The following is a 20939-nucleotide window of genomic DNA, read 5'->3' on the forward strand; positions in this document are numbered from 1 at the left end:
GGGCAATAACAGGGGTGTGTGACTGATGACTTTATTTGCTCACACTCAACCCTGTCAGAGGCTCCATTATACCAGAGGCAATCCTGAAAAAGATATTAACAGCTTAAATCATGCTCTCCTATTGCCTTACATTGTTATTTAGACTACATTTCTGCAAACTATTTGTGACAAAGCCTAATAAAAGCACTAAAGAGATCCTCATAAGCATTTCGGATGACTCTGTTAGCACAGAATCCTATAGCTACTTCATCCTCCCAAATAGATCTATCAAACTGATAATGACTCTGTATTCTTCATTTAGAGCTTCCTCACCCCAAAATGCTCCACAACATTTGTATCCATTTTTGTCCAGAATGCTTACTAATGTCATCTATACCAATTTAGGAGCTTAGTAGGAACTCTTCCACCGCCTCCTCTATTTGAAAATGAAGTATCCATTGAATGCCAATCGATTGCCAGACCCTCAGCTACCTGCTGGGGGAATAATAGTGAACCAGACAGGCCCTGCCCTGCATGAGCTGTCAGTTCCCAGGAGGAGACAGACAGTAAAGCAGGTCATGGTTATGCAATGAGATGAGGGTGCTGTGATGGGGTGTTGGCTGGGCCCTGCTATGGAGAACATAAAAGTGGGACGTACAGTCCTGTTGGAGCCAGGGAAACCTTGGAGAGGGGGTAAATACTAAAGGATGAGCGAGAAGTGGCTTCTAAATAAGAAATCAATTGAATTATTTTTTCCTTGAGGATTCAGTCATCTTCCTGTAGTGTTTCTATTGTCAAAGCAGAGAGAAAAGTAATCACGTATTTTAAGGTATTTCGTCCCCGAGAAAAAGAGAGCCATGATTCCTCCTTAGGTGTAGTCCAGTGTCCTTTCTCCCATGTGTTCAATACAAATTACAGCTGAGTAGCTGGATTCCTACTACCCTATTTCTAGTCCCCTTTGTCCAATGTGCCAATGTACCCTGATCTCAGTGAGTGAGTCAGGGGCAGATGGGCCTGCAATGAGAGCATAATTGCCCTGAGTTTTCCCTGATCCACATTTTTAAAAAATCCCTCTTGCTTGGCCAGTGTGGCTCAGTGGTTGAGCATCAACCTATGAATCAGGAGGTCACAGGTCAATTCCGGGTCAGGGCACATGCCTGGGATGCAGGCTTGATCCCCAGTGTGGGGTGTGCAGGAGGCAGCTGATCAATGATTCTCTCTCATCATTGATGTTTCTATTTCTCTCTCACTCTCCCTTCCTCTCTGAAATGAATAGAAATATATTTTTAAAAATAAAAATAAATAAATAATCCCTCTTGACTGGCTCACTTAGGTCCTAGGAGAAGAAATACAGCTCAGCTTCTCTGTACACACAGAAGGGTCCCAGTGCAGACCAGGGAGCAGAGGGGAGACAGGGCATCTTTAGGCCATTCTGATTCCGCCAAATACTCTCAGATCCTCCCTTTGTCGGTGTGACAGGATCATTTAGCTTGGGGTTATCCTCAGGTTGAGTATCCAGTTTGATTACGTGGTGTTTGCTGAGGGACCCGATTTCCAGGCTTTGCTGAAGCAAATGTCACACCGGAAATTATGCTTTTGAATCAAAACCAACCTCCCAGAGTCCCCAGGCTACTAGTTAGAAACGGACACACATAGCGCAGACCACAGGATATAAAATGAAGATCTAAATGCTTATTAGTGACAACAGAATGTAAGATCACAGTTTGCTATTTTTAAACAAATGCCTCCATTGAAAACAACTTGAAACACAAAAAAGGGATCTTTAGAAATTCGCAGTAAGAAATCTGGTACAAGCAAAGGTGACATTTTGATGTATCATCAGTGAATTTTCACACAGACTTTCCATCACAATAATATTCATTTATGTCTTCCATCTCACACAGCAGCAAAGTCACAGTGAGACCCACAGCGATTGCTTCTGAAAGGAAACCAAAGAGGCCTAGAGCGATTATCCTTTCAAAAGGCTGTCGGGGAGTGGAGATGAGGCGGGCTTCTCCATGGCTGACGGCGGTTACCTGTGATGGGAACAGCAGCATCCTTTTCTCTGACTTTGCTTTTGAACCGAATAAAAGGAACTCAGCGTAACATTCCGTCTCGCAAACAGATGCGGAACTCAGGCCTAACCCTGCAGAAATGCTATAATAAAAGTAAACACCAACCCTGCTCCTGCCAGTGCCGCAAAAGCAGGCCACAGCATTCAATGCAATTTCTTCCTCCTGCTAAATCTGCCTCCGAATTTTTGACACAGTCTTCCTGGATTGCCAGGATAATTTCAATAGTTAGGGAATAACAGAAAAGCTGAAATGTTTGGCTACCTGGCATTGAGAAAGACTCAGGACCCTCAGTAATGCAGTCACAGCCCAGAGTGCACAAAGCCGCGTTGCTCAAGTCATGGGTTTTGTGGGAGAAAGCACAGGTTATCATCATGTGCAAATGTGCAGGCTAACCGGGGTGCATGACACTACTCCTCTGACAGTGTCCCTAATTAACACAAACATCTATCCATCATGTCAACCTTTTATGTAAGAGTTTCACAGATTGCGCTGTTCTGAGACATCTGAAAATGTAACACAAGCTTTAACAATTTAGTCTAGTGAAATTGCAAAACTGAGAAAACATGTAGATTTCATGAAGTCAGTGGAAGATATGTTAGAGAGTTGCTTAAGTCACAGCAGAGCCACTGTCAAATAGAAAGAGAGAGAGAAAGAAAATGTGCAAGGTACTTTTAAAAAGAAAGTTCTGGATGTCAAAATACTAAGAGAAAAATTGATGAAGCACTAAAATGTGTTTTTTTTCAAAAATGACCATAATCTAAAATATTATTCCAAAAACTACATGTGAAATAAAATATATCAAATACTATCAAATAATTTTCCTGAAAAATTATACCCCGCAAAGCCACATGATTCATTTTTCATTCACTTTAAGTTCTAGAATATATTTGCCTTCACAATATGAAGATTTATCTTTCCAGATAAAGTCTTAAATAATAAATTTTGACCATGAAATTGTCCTCCCTGTTTTAAGTGGTGCCAGCTTTCCTCAATGACAGGTCTACTGTGTCACCAGCTACTGCTTCTTGCTCACGTTTGATTCTCCATGGCTCTGGTGACTATTTCCTAACATCTCAGAGAATAAATCTCTAGCTGGCCCAAGGCCTCCTTCAATCTGGAGGCTCATCTCAGTGTTTTGCATCAAGAGGTCTTTTATAATTCTTCCCTTGGCTAAACTGTCCTTGAGTCTCATGTCCCTTTGAAGCCTTTGACCTTGACCATGAACTCTTCAAATGGTTATGAAGAGAGAGATGCTAATTTCATCTGTTGTCATGCTGGAATGCTTTCCTTGTCCACCGTCCCTTACCAACAGCACACAGTGAGGGTAGGTTTGTTTCCTGGTCCCAGCGGTGAAGTCTTTTGTGTCTATTTCAGTAGGACAACTTCTCCCTTATAGGGTTCACGCTCCACGGGGGTAGGTATGCAAGTCTGAAAAAAACAAAACCCCAACACATTTCATTTTTCTCTTGTGACTTGTTTATTGACTTCTTGAATTCAAAGCTAAGTGCAGCTCCCTTAATAAATTGTTAGACCAAAAAGAAATCTCATGAACTTATCATGTCTCCCAACCCCTGCCCTTTCACAGAAATGCCCAGCAGCCTCCAGCACCTGTGTCGCCCCCTCTTTGCTGGCGTTAATCTGCGTCAGACAAAGGCCCAGGGAGCACTTTGTAATGATCATTCTTTCCACTGCAACTTTCCCCCGGGCCTCTGCCATATCCTCACACCCTTCTGAGTTCTAGTACCAGCTTGTCCTTTCGGTCATTCTTGACATCAGTATTCCTCTCCTAAGACTCTCAACATTTCGGTTCAGATTCTAGCAATTTTAATGTGTTGTTTTTTTTTCCTCCTCATTTTCCCAATCTCCACTGTGTGTAACAGGCCTCCCACAGAATCTCACATCTCCAGCGACCAACTGTGCAGCAGAACCCTGGCTGGGCCAGCTAGAATTCATTCAGTGTGTGAGGAGAGCTGAAGCCTGGGCTTTAAAAACACAGGAGCTCATGAGAAGCGACTAAACCATACTGTTGATAAACACGCACACAAATTCACTGACATGTCAAGAAGTAGCAAATCACCATGATCAAGGGCGTGGGCTTGGAACCAGATTGCCTGGGCACATGACTCAACACTGTGCTCCAGTGCCCTGAGTTGTAAACTGGGGATAAAAAGAGCACCTACTCTGTAGGGTGGTTGTGAGGATTACATATGGAGAGAATTAAATATAAATAGCAGTTAGACTAATGCCTATGATATAATAGGCTCTTTACAACTAAATACATGTGTTTGTACATGTAAATCATATGGATGTAAACCATAACAAATTCCTATAGGTCTTATTTTGACCACTCAGACTAGTATGTTGTAGGGATCAATAATGTGAGCTTTGGATCAGGACAGACCTAAGTTTGAATTCTAGCCTTGCCATTCACTAGCTGTAGGAAACTGGCAGGCTAATAGACCCCCCTCCCATCCCCCAGCCTACTTACTCATCCATGAAATGGAGGGAATAAAACCCCTCTCCCAGATGCATGAGATTTCTCAGATACAAAGCACTTCCCTCACTCATTCAATAGATATTTAATGCACATATACAGCCCCAGGCACAGAGGATAAAGCAAAGAAAAAAACAGAGACTGTCTCTACAGCTGGGAATCTTGACACACAGTGTTGCGCGCACTGCCACCACTCGCACTCTGTGGGAGGACCCCTGCCCTTCGCTCACCAGTCTGAGCCCCTGTCCCCTTTCTGTGCCTGCTTAGACGCTTTGTGGGACTTCCATGTTGGCTCACTACTGACTCAGGGCTTTTCTTCAGCCTGGATCCTGTCATCACCTTGAGGGTATTGACAAGGGGAAATGAAGGCCAGCCTTCCGTTTCTGCTCCCCAGCGCCTGGACATTGTGGTCACTGAGAGCACATCCACCCCTGAAACTTGAAATGCATTTAGTGCCCCACTCTCTGTCCACATCCCCCCTTTCAGGTCTTCGGTCTCTGTGTTAACTTTTCAAGCCTGACTGCATGATGTATCTTTCATCCTAGCATGGACATATAATTTATCATCCAAACCGGTTAACAATGCGGATTACGTATTAACCGGTTGATAATGCGGATTAACTTTAACCGGTTACTAATGTGGATTGAGTATTAACCTGTTAGTAGTTCGGATTGAATATTAACTGGTTAATAATGCATATTAATTATTAACCAGCTAGTAGTGCAGACTAATTATTAACCGGTTAAAAATTCAGATTAACTACTAACCGGTTAATAATATGGATTTTGTAATCCAAAGAAAACACAATAATTTCAAGAGAAAGATCCAAAGTGATTCATTCAAAGTAATGTCCATTGCTAGCTACACATTTCCCCCATCTTTCAGGTAATTTGTGGATACCATCCTAATAGGACTTTCCTTGTTTTGAGGCAAACCATTCAGAGACCCAATTTTCCACTTCTTCGTATGTTTTGAAGTGCTGCTCAGAAAGTGTGTGTGCCATCGATTGGAACAAGTGCTAATCTGAAGGAGCAAGGTCTGGTGAATATGGTGGGTGGGTTAATACTTCCCAGGCAAGATCTTTCAACGTGTCTTTAACTGGTTTTGAAGTGTGTGATGGTGCGTCATCATGAAACAAAATTACTTTGCCGTGTCTTCTGGCCCATTCTGGTAGTGTTATGATCAAAGCATGGTTCAAATTGATTATTTGTTCAAAGCATGGTTCAAATTGATTATTCGGTAGCGATCAGTATTAACGGTTTCACCTGATTTTAGAAGCTCATAATACAACACCCCTTCCTGATCCCACCAAACGCAGAGCATTGTCTTCTTTCCAAAGCGATTTGTCCTTGCAGTCGATGTTGATGGTTGACCTGGATCAACCCATGATTTTGTGCGTTTGGGATTCTCAAAATAAATCAACTTTTCATCGCCAGTCACAATTCCATGCAAAAAGGACTTTCTTTTGTGCCGTTGAAGCAACATTTTACTGATGACTTTTCGGTTTTCCATTTGTCTCTTATTCAGTTGATATGGCACCCATTTTCCTTCCTTTTAAATCTTTCCCATTGCTTGTAAACAATCAGAAATTGCTTGCTGAGCAATGTTTAATCTTTCTGCAAGTTGTTTTTGAGTTTGACGCACATCTTCATCCAATAATGGTTGTAATAGTTAGTCTTCAAATTTTTCCGGTTGACCTGGTCGTTCTTTGTCTTTCACATCGAAATCATCACTTTTAAAGCGTTTAAACCAGCGTTCACAAGCATCTTGAGATGGAGCATGTTCACCATAAGCTTCCCGAAGTATATGATAACTTTCAGCAGCACTTTCCTCAAAATAATGAATTAAAATTTCCCGCAAATGCTCTTTTTATTGGCATGCAATTCGACATTTTTAAGCATAAAAATATCTATAATGTTAACACCTTCAGAAAATTTGACATATGCCCTAACTGGTTTCGCTCAGTAGATAGACCGTCGGCCTGTGGACTGAAGGGTCACTGGTTCGATTCCAGTCAAGGGCATGTACCTTGGTTGCGGGCACATCCCCAGTAGGGGGTGTGCAATAGGCAGCTGATCGATGTTTCTCTCTCACTAATGTTTCTAACTCTCTATCCCTCTCCCTTCCTCTCTGTAAAAAAATCAATATATTAAAAAAAAAAAAGAAAATTTGACATATGAAGTTTTGAAGCTTGTTGTCAATACAACAAAATAGCATACATATCCAATGGCATATATAACAACAGATGTGTAGCGCCATCTACTGAAAAAATCCGCATTATTAACTGGTACACCTAGTAAGATGCTGCCCTCAGGGAACTAACAGTCTAGCCAGAAGACCAGCCAAGTTCTGGAACGGCAAACACTGGAGTCTGTGCTTGGCAGTCCGGGATGGTGACTAATATTCTTCAGAAGAAAGCAGGTGGACAGGAAAAATGATATGAGCTGTTCTGCTTGCCTTCAAACACATGTACCCTCATTCACCAGGAAATCTGAATATTTTACATGAAAACCAAAGCAGGGCTCTAAGACCCTCAAGTGAATTTAAAATCAAGAATTTTTAACAACTATTTTTTCTTAATCTTAACATGATATTTTTCTCCTATATGTAATATTATCTTTGCCTAATGAAGAGAAAAATATCTTCAGACAATACCCAAACCTCATTTCACCCATTTTTTGATACTATTTCCACTCCAACATTTTAAAAAACAATGACTTTCCCCCCCTTTTTTAAAATTTCACAATGATTTTCTTCTCTTGCTTCACAGAGACCTCATGATATAGTGGGAATGAGAAAGGCCCTCTCACAAATCCTAGGTCATAAGTTTACTTAGTGCTTAGCCCCGGGAATAATATTTTATCTTGCTGAGACTCAGATTTCTATGTAAGATGGGGATATTAATATCTACTCATGGTTTGTTGTACAGAGTAAATAAAATAATGAATATAAACTACCTAGTACAATGCCTGGCAGATAGCAAGTGCTCAGAACAAGAGATAGTAATAATGATTAACTATTATTATTATTGCAAAACCATTAATGCACTTGCATGCTTAAAAAAGTGTAGATCTACCTGACCCCAAACTCCACCATTGCTCTGGTGGTCTGACATTCAACCAAAAGGAGCATATTTTTTCAAGGGGCCATTGCTAAACTCTTAACTCCATTCCCTTGTTTGAAGGGAGGCCACGCCTCCCACAGCTTCTCCAAGCCAATGACATCATGCCATGCAGCTGATTGACAGGAGACTCGGTTCAATTGCTGCCTGAAGACCTTGTTCAGTCTGTCTCAGACTGTGTGGCAGTCTAGGATGCTTGTACCCCTTTCACTCTCCTTCGTTCTCTCACTGGATTCAAACTTGAATTGTAGTCTGAGGCTCTCCTAGACTTTGCTGGATCCCTCCCGTGTTCTCTCACAAGTGTCTTCCCTAATAATAATAATAAAAAGCCAGACCTTTATTCATGGGGAGTCTGCTTCTGAGAATACCCTGATTAACCCAACAGCCAAAGGCCCCCAGAGGTCCTGACCTTGCCTGGGAAAACCTGACGTGGTCCATCAGGAAACCCTGAATAGACATCAATCCATAAGGGAAAATGCACCCATCCAATAATGATTCTTTCTTTGAAAAGTGGTATTTGTTTGGAACCTTTCCTATCAGTTCTGATGTCCCAGGGATGTATTAAATTGAGTGTATGTGACGACACCACCAACAACATCCAGGAGCCGGTGACAGCCCCGCCCCGGGTAACAGTCACTCAGCACACTCACCTGATCCCGCTGCTTGATCCTTTGGTAAACATATTCAGCAAATGGTTTGCGAGGAATATACTTCCCGTCTCCTGCTGTGACATGGAAAACTCCAGCTTCATACGCCACTTTGCCCCTGGAAATGGTCACTAGGGGCACCCCGTGGCAAACCATGCCCTCGAAGATGTTGAAGTTCACAGCCTGATGGTGAGTTTTTGCCGAGATAGTCCTGTTTGTAAAAACAAAGAAGCCCCAGCTCATCACCAGCTAATCTGGTGAATATAAAATATTAAGAGAATGACTTACAAGAAAATTTAGCAACTCTATTAGGATATAGCTTTGTCACTGGAACAAGTGACTTCAAGAATAGAACATAGCATTAACATTTCATTGCAAAGTAATTACATTTTCTGAGTGAAAAACCCAATAACTCATTCTTTATGGTGATTGATGAGGACAGAGTGGGTGGAGGGAAGGCGCTGGCTCTCACATTTAAATTTTAAAATTAGTATTTATGTGTTTAAAGAACAAAGTATTAATTATAAAACATTTCCAACACTGATGAGTCTGATGAATACACTGACCCAATACCCAGACACCTGTAAGACTGCCGCAATACATTTCCCCAAATACCATTCCTGCTCCCCCCTTCACAGAGGTACTTGCTAATTGGTAGCTATCAAATTGAATTTGATACTTACCAAGGCAAAATTATATCTTGAATTGCTTTCCCTTGTCTGAGGCAAAACTGGAAAATTGAGGATGATAAAAATAACAAAATACGGCCTGACCGGTGTGGCCCAGTGGTTGAGCGTCCACTTATGAACCAGGAGGTCACAGTTTGATTCCTGGTCAGGACACATGCCTGGGCTGTGGGCTAGATATCCAGTAGGGGGTGTGCAGGAGGCAGCCAACTGATAGATGTTTCTATCTCTCTCTCCCTCCCCCTTCCTCTCTCTCTAAAAATCAATAAAAACATATTAAAACACACACAGAGAGATGATAATAACAAAAAAGAATCTGGTCCCAGTGAGAACTATCACCATGGGAAAGAAAAAGAGGAGCCACCTGTATGTGAGGTACATGCTTTACAACATCTTATTTCATCTTTAGAACACCACTTCACGACAAAGAGTGCTTTCTACACTTTACAAGTAAATAAATCGAGATTTGGAGAGGTTAAGTAACTTGTCAAAAGACACATGACCACATAGTTAGATAAAACTAGGCTATTTTTTATATTTTTAAAATTAACATTAATTTTTAAATCTGTTCTGTATCTCCATAGCTTTCTCTTTTTAAGAATGTTGTGAAAAACAGAATCATAGCGTAGGAAACCTTTTGAGACTGACTTTTTTCATTGAGCATAACTATTTTGAGGTTTACCCAAGTCATTGTTGTGTGTTATTAGGCCATTCCTGTTCCATTGCTGTGTAATATTCCATTATCTCACGCACCACAGAGGACCCATTCACCTACTGAAGGACATGTGGGTGTGTCCAGTTTTTGATGGTTATGAATAACGCTCTTATAAACATTCACGTCCATGTTTTGTGCGAGCACTTCTCTAAATACCCCGGACTGGAATCACTGGGCCATGTGGCTGGTGTATGCTGAGACTAAAAGACCTCTCAGTGTCCTTAGGAACCAACTTAGTGATAGAAAGAAAGGTTTAAAAGATTAGTTATGAATAGGGGGTAGATACAAATGCAACAATAATTTAAACACTAAAGAGAGAAAGGTCTGCTCAAATAGTAAGACATGTCACTAAAGTAGGAAAAGTGAATAAAATATATAAGAGATGACTAAGTATAGAATGAGTTATGAGCTGGTGATGACAGATGCGAACTCAAAGAACATCTAGGACGTAATATAGAGGAACCTCAGACCTTCAGGTTCAAGTGCCTTTTTCAGACCGTTCCACTCTCTCGGCGACAGTATTTCCATAGTCTGGGCTGTTGCTTTCCTACATGTCTCAGTGACAGTCATGGCAGGAACCTTGGGGCTTGAATTGTAGAATGTTACATAAACGTGTCTGGACTGATACATTCGTAAGGTTCCTATACAGAGAAAGTAGGATGCATAAAAATTCATGCTAAAGTAGCTATTGACATGCAAGAATGAGAGGTGAAACCCCAAAGCATAAAACCCTGTTTTTCCTAATGGGAAGCTGAGTTACTGGCACTCGTAGGAAAACAATCTAACAGGAGAAATAAGCTCTATACACAAAAATTGTCATCATGATACTGCGTAAAGCAGGGGTCCTCAAACTTTTTAAACAGGGGGCCAGTTTACTGTCCCTCAGACCGTTGGAGGGTTGGACTATAGTTTAAAAAAAAAACTATGAACAAATTCCTATGTGCACTGTGGGCCCGGGACAAGTTGGCTGCTAAGCAAGACAGGCAGCGGCACCCGGTGGGCCGGATAAATGTCCTCGGCGGGCCGCATGTGGCCCGTGGGCCGTAGTTTGAGGACCCCTGGAAAGCCGAAGCATGACAATTTTCCAAGGATTATTCAATGGAATGCCGGGCATCTATGAACAGCTAGAATTAAGAATATGCTAAGAAGTGAAGAAAGCAACATTGTGTAACATAAAGTGAAAAAGTGATGGAAAGTATGTACACTATATCTACAAGGAAAATACATATACACGTGGACAAATACAAAAGGAACTATACAATGTAAATTGTTTTTGTGGACTAGGGAAAAATAAATATGCAAAAAAATATGACAGCGAAGGTCTGTGACAATAAAATGTCATATCAGATTTCTCTGCCTCAGTCAAATAAAGGTCACTCATTACCTTGGCACTCTCAGTCTCCCAGGAAGCAAGAGGAAAAAGATAATTAGGCAACATCTAAGCGATTCTTTATAATAAGGCATTATGTAAATGAGGTCAAATTAACATAAAATGTAAATTCCGGGCATTATCGCCAGCAGCAAAAAAAAAAAAAAAAAAAAAAGGAAAAAAAAGGGGGGGGGGCTTCTAATTTCACATTCCTAGGTGTCTGACAGGGTGTCATCGCTCCCCAGCTTTTCCCTCCCAGCCAGAGCTGCAACCCTCCAACTCTTTAGCTTTCACACTTTAATTTTAACCCTGAATGCACTACTCATTGTCAGGTCTGCCCCTCTCCCTTTCCTATGACTCTGCTCAAGAATCCTGATCTCGTGTCAATTATGTCTCAGTAAAGTTGGAAAAAGAAAAAGAAAAGGAAAACATCCTTTGATCCAAGAAGCCGAACCTGAAGATGCAGAGCAAAAGTGAGCACCTTTGCTCTGTGGGTCTTCATGAGCTGAATCTTCTGCAATGATCTCTTGCTAAGTCCCTCTTCCAGTTGCTGTACGCTTGGTTACATGCTGCAGTGTAACAAAGGGGAGTGTATCTCCCCTGGCAGAATCCTTGCAATAATTTAGGGTACTGGCCTCCAAAGGACAAATCTAAGCTGGAAGAAAAAATTACTACCTCCAAAAATGTGAACATTTATTTTTGAGAAGGATTGTATTTACTCCCTATGCTGTATAGAGTAAAACTAAAGCAAATGAAGAGAAATTACAAAGACACCAACTTAACTTCATTATAGTCTTCAAAAAAAATTAATAATGAATGAACCGCATCTTGAGTGCATGTTTTACATTTTAGAATAAATTAAACCCACCTATTAAAAAAAGAGGCCAAGTTATTTTATCCCCAGCACACAGTAGGTGCTTAATAAATATTTATGAAATGAACAAAAGAAGAAACACACTATTTTCCTCCTGTCAGTTTTATTTCTTGCCTCCACTGTCCTCAGGCTCGTAACTGTGTTTTGGAAATAGAGCCCTGAATTAAATGGGATGCAAGCATCCAATTCCAGAGTTCTGCTGTGTACTTAACATTTCTGGCGAGCTGCACAAGTTCCTTAGTAATCCTATATAATAAAAGGCTAATATGACAATCAACCGAACAGCAGAACAACGGGTTGCAATGATGCACACTGACCACCAGGGGGCAGATGTCTCAACGCAGGTTTTGCCCCTTGGTGGTCAGTGCGCTCCCACAGGGGGAGCACCGCTCAGCCAGAAGCCAGGCTCACGGCTGGCAAGTGCAGCTGCGGTGGTGGGAGCCTCTCCTGCCTTCACAGCAGCGCTAAGGATGAGCAGGGAGGGGGCCTAAGCTGTCAGTCAGACATCCCCTAAGGGCTCCCGGACTGCAAGAGGCCAGGCTGAGGGACCTCCCAACCCCCGAGTGCACGAATTTTGTGCACCGGGCCTCTAGTAAGTAAATAAGGTAAAATTGTTATCACTCTTATTTGCATCTTATCAACTTACAGGAAACACTTGTTCATCAGTATCTAGCAATACTTGGAAACACTAAGATTATCAGCACTAATAAGTACACAGCTGAGCCTGCCCAAGGGTCATGCAGTTTGATATTGAATGAACCTCACAGAGGTCGGGATCACTTTCACTTTTTGAGAATACTCATATATTTGTAACCCTGACATAAGAAGATGGAAAAAACTGCCTAGAATGGATTTCACTTGGTTGTAATCCTGCCTGATATATCTTTTTCTTTTAATACTTGCACTGTATCTCTGGAACTTTTTGAAAAAAAAACAAAACTCCTTTTATGATACCTTCAAAAATATAACTTTGAGGTTTTTCCTCCGCATGAAGCCTGAGCCCCACTGGCCTCCAAGCCTCATTCCTCTGTCAAGCCCTGGACAGAGGTGAGTGTCCAGCACCAGCCTTGGACGAGGGCCGCTGTCACAGCTCACAGGAGCAGGCCCATCCCTCTTAGAGCCTTATGGGAAAATAACGAAACATCCTCCAGCTTTTCATACGTTGCTCCCAGGGGCTCCCTCTGATGCAGCACAGGTCCAGGTGTGAAGGCCAAAGTCAGACGGACGTTCCCTCTTCTCAGAGCTGGTGGGCCTCGTGTCATCTGGGGAGCAGGCCGTGCTGTGAACGCTGGGAGACGGGGTTGGGAGGCAGCAAGAGGCTCTCACCAAAAGGGAGGGTCAGTGAATGGACTAACACCGTGGTCGGCAAACTGCGGCTCGCGAGCCACATGCGGCTCTTTGGCCCCTTGAGTGTGGCTCTTCCATAAAATACCACGGCCTGGGCGAGTCTATTTTGAAGAAGTGGCGTTAGAAGAAGTTTAAGTTTAAAAAATTTGGCTCTCAAAAGAAATTGCAATCGTACTGTTGATACTTGGCTCTGTGGACTAATGTGTTTGCCGACCACTGGACTAACACATCATCGCTGGGAGGTTCAGCGACACTGTGAGGTACATGGGGGCAGGCGTCATGGATTTTTGCAGTCGTATTCCAGCTTGTAAATGAGCCACATGCAAGATCCCACCCTGCAGGGTAGCAAGTGCTGTATTTTTTTTAATTCACTTAAAATTTCTTATTTATTTTTAGTTTAAATCATTTTAAATTTTCAATTACAGTTGCCATACAATATTATATTAATTTCAGGTGTACACCCGAGTGTTTAGACATTATATGGCTTACTAACTGATCATCCTGATAAATCTAGTCAGTACCCATCTGGCACCATAGTTATTACATTATTATTGACTATATTCCCTATGCTATACTTTATTTTTTTAAAAATATATTTTTATAAGTACTGTAGTTTTGTCCCTTGGCACTCATTCTCCCTTCCTCTGGTGTCAGCACCCCCATTTTGATTTTTAAGAAACTTCTCTCCCCCATTGGAGATGATCTGGCAAGACTGCTAGGCATGTGCCCTGTTCTTCCCTAACCAAGAGATGGGCAATTGTGTTCTGTTTCCCAGGAATTTGAGTCTTCGGCAGAGTGACCCAAAAAATTACAAGTGATGGGAGGGCGCATCCCTGAACACAGAGCAGCTCCTGCTGTGGGCGGCCCCAGGCTATGCTGGCCTCTGGGGCGTGGATGGCTCTTTTAGCCTGTGAGATTCCCAGGGTCTTCATAGCGCCTGTTTCTGCTTACGTGAGAGCCAGTTGGTCACTATGACTTGTAGTCAAAGACCCTGACTGACAATGACTTTGCCTTTGTCACTGCATGTCTCTGAGGCAGAGTTCAAAAGGTCTGACTCAAAAAAACACACAACACAAAACAAACCTAGAAGCTATTTTCAACCAAATCTGTCTGCAGAACAGATGCAAATGAGGAGTGATGCTCTGATTTCATTTGTAAGCAAAACCCAAGAGCTGTGAGATTCACTATCCAATAGTTTTCAAAGTTAACACTATGCAAGTCACTTCAGGAGATTAGCATTTATAAAAAAAAAATACCTTCTCTCTAATTCTCTTTTTCTAAATTTACAAATTAGGCAATTTATTTATTTTTCCCTTTTAAATTAAATGTGTTGGGTGACATGGGTTAATGTGATCTTATAGGTTTCAGGTGTTACAAGATCTGAAGATTGCACCATGTGCCCACCACCCAAAGCCAAATCTTCTCCCATCATCATATATTAGAACCTCTTTCACCTCCCACCTCCTTCCCTCTGGCAACCACCACATTGCGGTTTGTGTTCATGAGTTTCAGTTTTATGAGTGAAATCATATGGTTCTGAGCTTTTTCTGACTTTTTCTCTCTTCCTCTTCCCTCCTCTCTGAAATCAATATCTATATCTATATCTATATCTATATCTATATCTATATCTATATCTATATCTATATCTTATCTCTCTACATTGTGATTGGATGGCTAGGCCTGTCCTGGTGATGACAAGAGGGATAGGACTGATTAAAACCTTCTCATCTGTGAGTGAGGCTGGAGTTCTGGGCCACTGGCTCTTCATTAGCACATTCACAGGAAGGGTGTCCTCAGTGATCACTCTGCCCCAGGGAAATGCTGCTCTTTGTCAAGCTCTCTGTGAGCCTGTATCTAACGGCACATCTCTCTGCAGAGGGTGTCAAGGTTGTCTCACTGAGTCCCAATTACACACATGTCCAAGGCTTAAGCTGTCAGGGAAGCAGGAGCCCCGAAGATAACATGAAGCTATTTTCCAACAGAGTCCATCACTTTGATACCACTCACATCACAGCTGCAGAAAAAAACACCCCATTCCTTTGCAAACAGCTTTCTATCAAAGAGCCGCGTGCTCTTATAGACGAGGAAACTCACTGAAGCGAAGCCTGCAAGAGACAGCATCGCTGCCCATGTGCACTCAGGGAGAACGCTGGGCAGGAAGAGAATGTCTGAGAGCAACGTGGGTCTTCTTGACCCCAGGGAAATGATGTGTTTAAGAATTTTGTTATGTTTTCTCCAACTCAGCCAATTTGTCCATGGCACAGCTAGATTCTTATAAGGTTGTCATGAGAACAACAAAAATAAGTGAAAAGGATTATGTCAGGGCTATTCGTGGCATCTTTAGAAATAGAACCTATCTCTCTACATTGTGTTATAAGACACCTTGTGTTCAACGCAAAAGAAAAATAGTCATTAAATCTTTCCAACAACCCTATGGGGTAGGTACTATTATTATTCCTATGATATAGATGAGGATGATGAGACATCAAAACATTACTAACTCACCCCATGTTTCAGAGCTAATATGTTCATGTTGCTCAGGGGAGACAGAGGTTAGACTCTTAACCACTAGACAATATTGTCACTTGAAAGCTCTCGAGGAAGCTACCAGAAAAGCATTCAATCAATGGAAACATTCTTCATCCACCAGAAAACATACAGACAACGGCTCGTTCCATATTTCCTGATGTTTCCTAGGCTGTTTTTCTGTTTAGCAGTAAGGGGTGTAGGGTGTTATTAAAAATTCCTTAAACCAAAATTGGTCATTCTCAATGTGATCACAAGAGAAGAGATTTCTTTTGACGTGTGCTCCAACTGTCTATTTCAAACCATCCCTCTTGTCATTTCTTGGACGTGACAAGTTATATAAATGGGGAGCAAAGCAGCCACATCTCTGGAAATGCTAAATGGTGCTACTTCAAGTACACTGTCATTACTAAGCAAAGTTGCTACTCACTGCACCCATCAATCTTCCGCCCTCTGTTCAGACTCTACCCTCACCTCCTCCCACAGAAGAGAAAATGGGAGCAGCTTCAGCCATGTTAGTAAATCTACATCAGACAATAATGTGGGAACTCTACTGGTGCTCAGGGTATGACAAGACACTTAATGCAAGTTCATAAAAAGGCTGCCCAAACATTGACTTCAAGAAATTAACCCATCAGGTAACCCTGCTGTTTTGTCCTTGGAGCTGTGTCCTGTAGGTCATGGGTGGTGGTGCAGCTCATGGTTAAATACTAGAAAGTTAACCTTGGAAGTAGGTACCACTGTCTTCATCTCCTGTGCCTCACACAACACTGAGCAAATAGAAGGCATTTTATATACATACTAGAGGCCTGATGCATGAAATTCATGCAAGAGTAGGCCTTCCTTCTCCAAGCTGCCGGTACTGGCTTCCCTCTGGCACTGGGACCTGGGCTTCCCTTGCAGCCCCGGCTTCATCCGGAAGGTTGTCCAGAAGGACGTCCAGTCTAATTAGCATATTATGCTTTTATTATTCTAGACTAGAGGCCCAGTCTAATTAGCATATTATGCTTTTATTATTCTAGACTAGAGGCCCAGTGCATGAAATTCATGCATGGGTAGGGTCTTTAGGCCTGGCTGGCGATCAGGGCTAATCAGGTTCCCCACCTCCCCACCTCCTCCTTCCCTCGCTCCCTCAGCACCCCGCCACCGCTGATTGCCCACCATGTTCCACACCACCCCCTCACGATCAGTGCACATCATAGAGAGCAATCAAACTCCCGTTCTCCCAGTTGAACTCCCGAGGGGACACTTTGCATATTAGCCTTTTATATATATATAGATTTGTTTCTTCGAAACTAAGTTATTAGCAAGTTTTTGAATTACTACTTCACATAAATATTGCATGTTCTATATACTAGTTTTCAGAAAGTGGGGAACTAAAAATAATTTAGTGTCTTGCAGGAGCAGGAACTGAATATGAATCAACAAAAGCTAGCATGACACCAGGATGTAGGTCCTATGAATATAAAACATGTATGTGCTTGTAGGTGAGGAAGGATTATTAGCTTTTAGAAGGCGAGCTGTTAGCCTGACATATAAGTGGAATTCACTTTATAGTGAGGATTCACTCTCTAGAGTAGAGTGTGGACTTGGCCTTGTAATAATTGTATTGTTACCTTCCCTGGGAAGCTGCCTTGCCCTTGGCAATTTGACATTGTTTGACAGACTATCTGTGGGTGCAACTCGGGCAGAAAGAGATGTCAGTTTTCTGCACAGGAATACCGTGGGAAAGTGCCCTGAGAGTTCAGAGAGGCCAGGTACTTATTATTATGTCCAGTGCTGATGCCATATTTTAAGAAGAGAAAGGAATGACTGGAATACGAAGGGAAGACCAAAGAGTTCTCAACTAAAGGGATGGAAAAAAAGAAAGTTAGATATCAGAAATATCTAGGGGACTTTTAACTTGCCTCTTTTTTTTTTTTTTTTTTAAAGAAGATGACCTATTTTCCCTCCATCCCCACTGAGGGGAATAAAAAGAGGCTGTAAGCAAAAATCCTGGCAGGTGAAATGCAGTTTGACACTGGAAAATAACTTCTTGACAAGCAGGGAGTGGGGTGTGTGAGTGAAGGAGAGAAGCAGAGACTGTGGCCAGGAGAAAGAACCAGGAATGCAAACCGCTACAGAACTGTGAGCCATCCAGAGATGGGCCGCAACACCTGTCAAGAGTCAGAACTCCCAGTTCTGGAACCCTAAGAGTAGAAGCTGGCCTCCAGCTTTCCTGAGGGGGTGACCAGCAAGCCTCGCATGCATTATTCTACTCCTGTCACAGTTGAAAGGGTTCTTAGAAACTCCAAGATTGACAAAAACACTTTCTTATAAAAACCCAGCCCATGTGCTCAGTGGTTAAGCATCGACCTATCAACCAGGAGGTCATGGTTTGATTCCTGGTCAGGGCGCATGCGCAGGTTGCTGGCTCAATCCCCAGTAGGGGATGTGCAGGAGGCAGCCAATCAACAATTCCCTCTCATCATTGATGTTTCCATCATTCTCTTCCTCTCCTTTCCTCTCTCTGAAAATCAATAAATCATATTTAAAAAACAGAACCCCTAACAAATACTTGCATTAAAAGCATCATCTCATTTAATCCTTTGAGTAAGCCTATGATATCGATATTCTTATTACCGCTGTTTTATGGGTAAGGAAACTGAGGCTGAAAGAGGTTAAATTGCCTAGGACACATCTAACACATGGCAAAGCTAGATCTTGAACTTGGGTCTATGAAGTAAAAAGGCTTTTCCCTTTAACTATGAAAAGCAACTTGTTTTAACCACAGCACAGGGTACAAGCCCTTTCAGAAGAGGGTTGAGACAACCAGTCGATAACTATGCAAAGAGCACAGTACTGATGCCAGGCTGATAGATTTCCACCACGACGGGCAAGCTTTACTGAATGCCGACTGCTCAGACACCACCCACCAGTTTTGAATGCAAGGAGTCACTTACGATCCAAGTGTCAAAATAGAATTTCTTTAGGGTCTTCTACACTTGAACGTTTTCCATTATGATTCACAAAGCAACCTTTGCCAGTCGTTCTTGAATCACTGCCTAAAGAGTGAGCTGTGGGAAAATGTGGGACAAGAGCCACTGAGCACCAAAGGCTCCCTCAGTGCATGCTGGGAACCGGAGACCCAGGATGTGCATCAGGGGAGAGGACTTTAGATGTTCAACGAGAAGAATCTGTAATCCCCAAAACTCTAAACCATTGGAGAAAAATGGCTCGCAGGTCAAATCTGGCCCACAGGCTGTCTGGGGCAATAAAGTTTTATTGGAACACTAGAGGCCTGGTGCACAAAATTTGTGCACTTGGGGGGAAGGAAGTGTCCCTCGGCCCAGCCTGCGCCCTCTCGCAGTCCGGGATCCCTCAGGGGATGTCTGTCTCGCAATCCGGGATCCCTCGCTCCTTACTGTCCACCTGCTTGCTCCTTACCACTTGGTTTGTTGCTCCTTGACGCTGCTGCAGAGGCAGGAGAGGCTCCCGCCATCACCGCTGCACTTGCCAGCCGTGAGGCTTCTGGCTGAGCAGCCGCTCCCCCTGTGGGAGCGCACTGACCACCAGGGGGCAGCTCCTGCATTGAGCGTCTGCCCCTGGTGGTCAGTGTGCATCATAGCAACCAGTTGTTCCGGTCATCCGCCTTAACAGTCGCTTAGGCTTTTATTATATAGATGGCCATGTATATTCATTGATTACTGTCTGCAGCTGCCTTTGTAGTACTGAGGCAGAGTTGAATAGTGGGAGCAGAGACCCTATGGCCCATGAAGCCCCCAACATGTACCTGCCCCTTCACAAAATGAGTTTGCTGATCCTGGTCTCGGTGTTCTGGTGTGGCAAAAGCAAGGCTCCTGGGAGGACTGGGAGACCTACAACCTTACAAGGAAAGAGCCACAAAAAGAAAAAACAAAGACCCGGAGAGACAGAGACAGAAAAGGTGGAGGATGCCGTGGCCGGTTTGACTCAATGGATAGAGCATCAGCCTACGGACTGCAGGGTCCCAAGTTCGATTCTGGTCAAGAGCACGTGCCTTGGTTGCAGGCTCACTCCCCAGCCCTGGTTGGGACATGGGTGGAGGCAACTAATCAATGTGTCTCTCTCACATTGATGTTTCTCTCTGTCTCTCCCTCTCCCTTCCACTCTCTAAAAATCAATGGAAAAATATCCTCAAGTGAGGATTAACAGCAACAACAAAAAAGGTGGTGGTGTAAAGAAAAACAAAGAGACAATAAAAAGAGCGCAAAGGAGGACAAGGACGGTGACAGAAAAGTAACGAGGCAGAGGGACACCTGTGGCCACCCAGCACATTCCAGTGGCGGCTACTGTCCATTCAGCATCTCCTGTATCCCACTCACGTAATCACTCAGCAATTCATGTTCGCATCTCCGCTTAACCGATGAGGAAATGGAGACGGAGGGAGATGGAGTAACTTGCCAAGTTGCCCAGCAAGTCAACGGCAGGGTCAGAAATAAAACCCGAGCAGGCTGACACCCACCCCATTCTCCTTCCACCACCCGCAGCCGTCAGTGACCATCCCTGCTCCAAGGCTGAGCGCACTGTGTGCTTCGGGCAGTAAAACGGTTCCCAGACTTGGGATTTTAATAGCAATTATCTTCTTTCCGTCTGGGCGAGACCTCGGTGACAGCTGATCGTCTATTTCAGCTGCGGCGCACTGTACGGACCCTCCTAAAATAGAGCGTTTGGGGGGTTCTGTCAGAGTTAGAAGCACAGCCCCAGAGTCCCAATTAGCGATGAAGTTGTAGAGCCCCAACTTGACCAGCCCCCAAAGGCACCTGCTTCAGGGAAGCACTGCTGGGTCACAGAGGCCGGTGGTGGCCGGGGCTAACACAGTCACAGCGACATCACCTCTGTCCGCCCGGAGCCGGCACGAAGCTCGGGATCCAAGGCGGTGATGCTGAAAAGCTGCAGGAAACCCACTCAGCTCCCCCACAAGCCCGCCTCAGGGCAGACTCATCCCTGACGGAGGCAGGGAACGGGAGCAGCACCCAGGGGCACCCGACAAGCTGACAAGCGATCCGCCACGGCAGACAGGCAGGCAGGCAGGCAGGCGGCAGAGACCTGCTGACTTGAGCAAACTGGGGTGATGACTACCCACAG

At 43.4% G+C, this 20939-nt stretch overlaps 1 protein-coding gene across 3 annotated transcripts in view; it reads right to left on the minus strand.

Moving 5' to 3' along the window:
• Positions 1 to 1651: 1651 nt before the first annotated feature.
• Positions 1652 to 20939, minus strand: part of DPYS (dihydropyrimidinase) — a 72908-nt gene continuing 53620 nt past the window's right edge. For 2 of the 3 annotated variants that reach the window (XM_080647019.1, XM_080647021.1), the window contains 2 exons: positions 8320 to 8527; positions 1653 to 3482 (listed from right to left, as the gene is read on the minus strand). In XM_080647019.1, coding sequence (XP_080503145.1) covers positions 3420 to 3482; positions 8320 to 8527 — 271 coding nt within the window. In that variant the 3' untranslated portion in view covers positions 1653 to 3419. Of the gene's footprint in view, positions 3483 to 8319; positions 8528 to 10187; positions 10359 to 20939 lie in introns of all 3 variants that reach the window. The other variant, XR_013959343.1, reaches the window with a different exon arrangement.

This window comes from Plecotus auritus (assembly GCF_963455305.1).
Source record: "Plecotus auritus genome assembly, chromosome: 11".
Lineage (NCBI taxonomy): Eukaryota > Metazoa > Chordata > Mammalia > Chiroptera > Vespertilionidae > Plecotus > Plecotus auritus.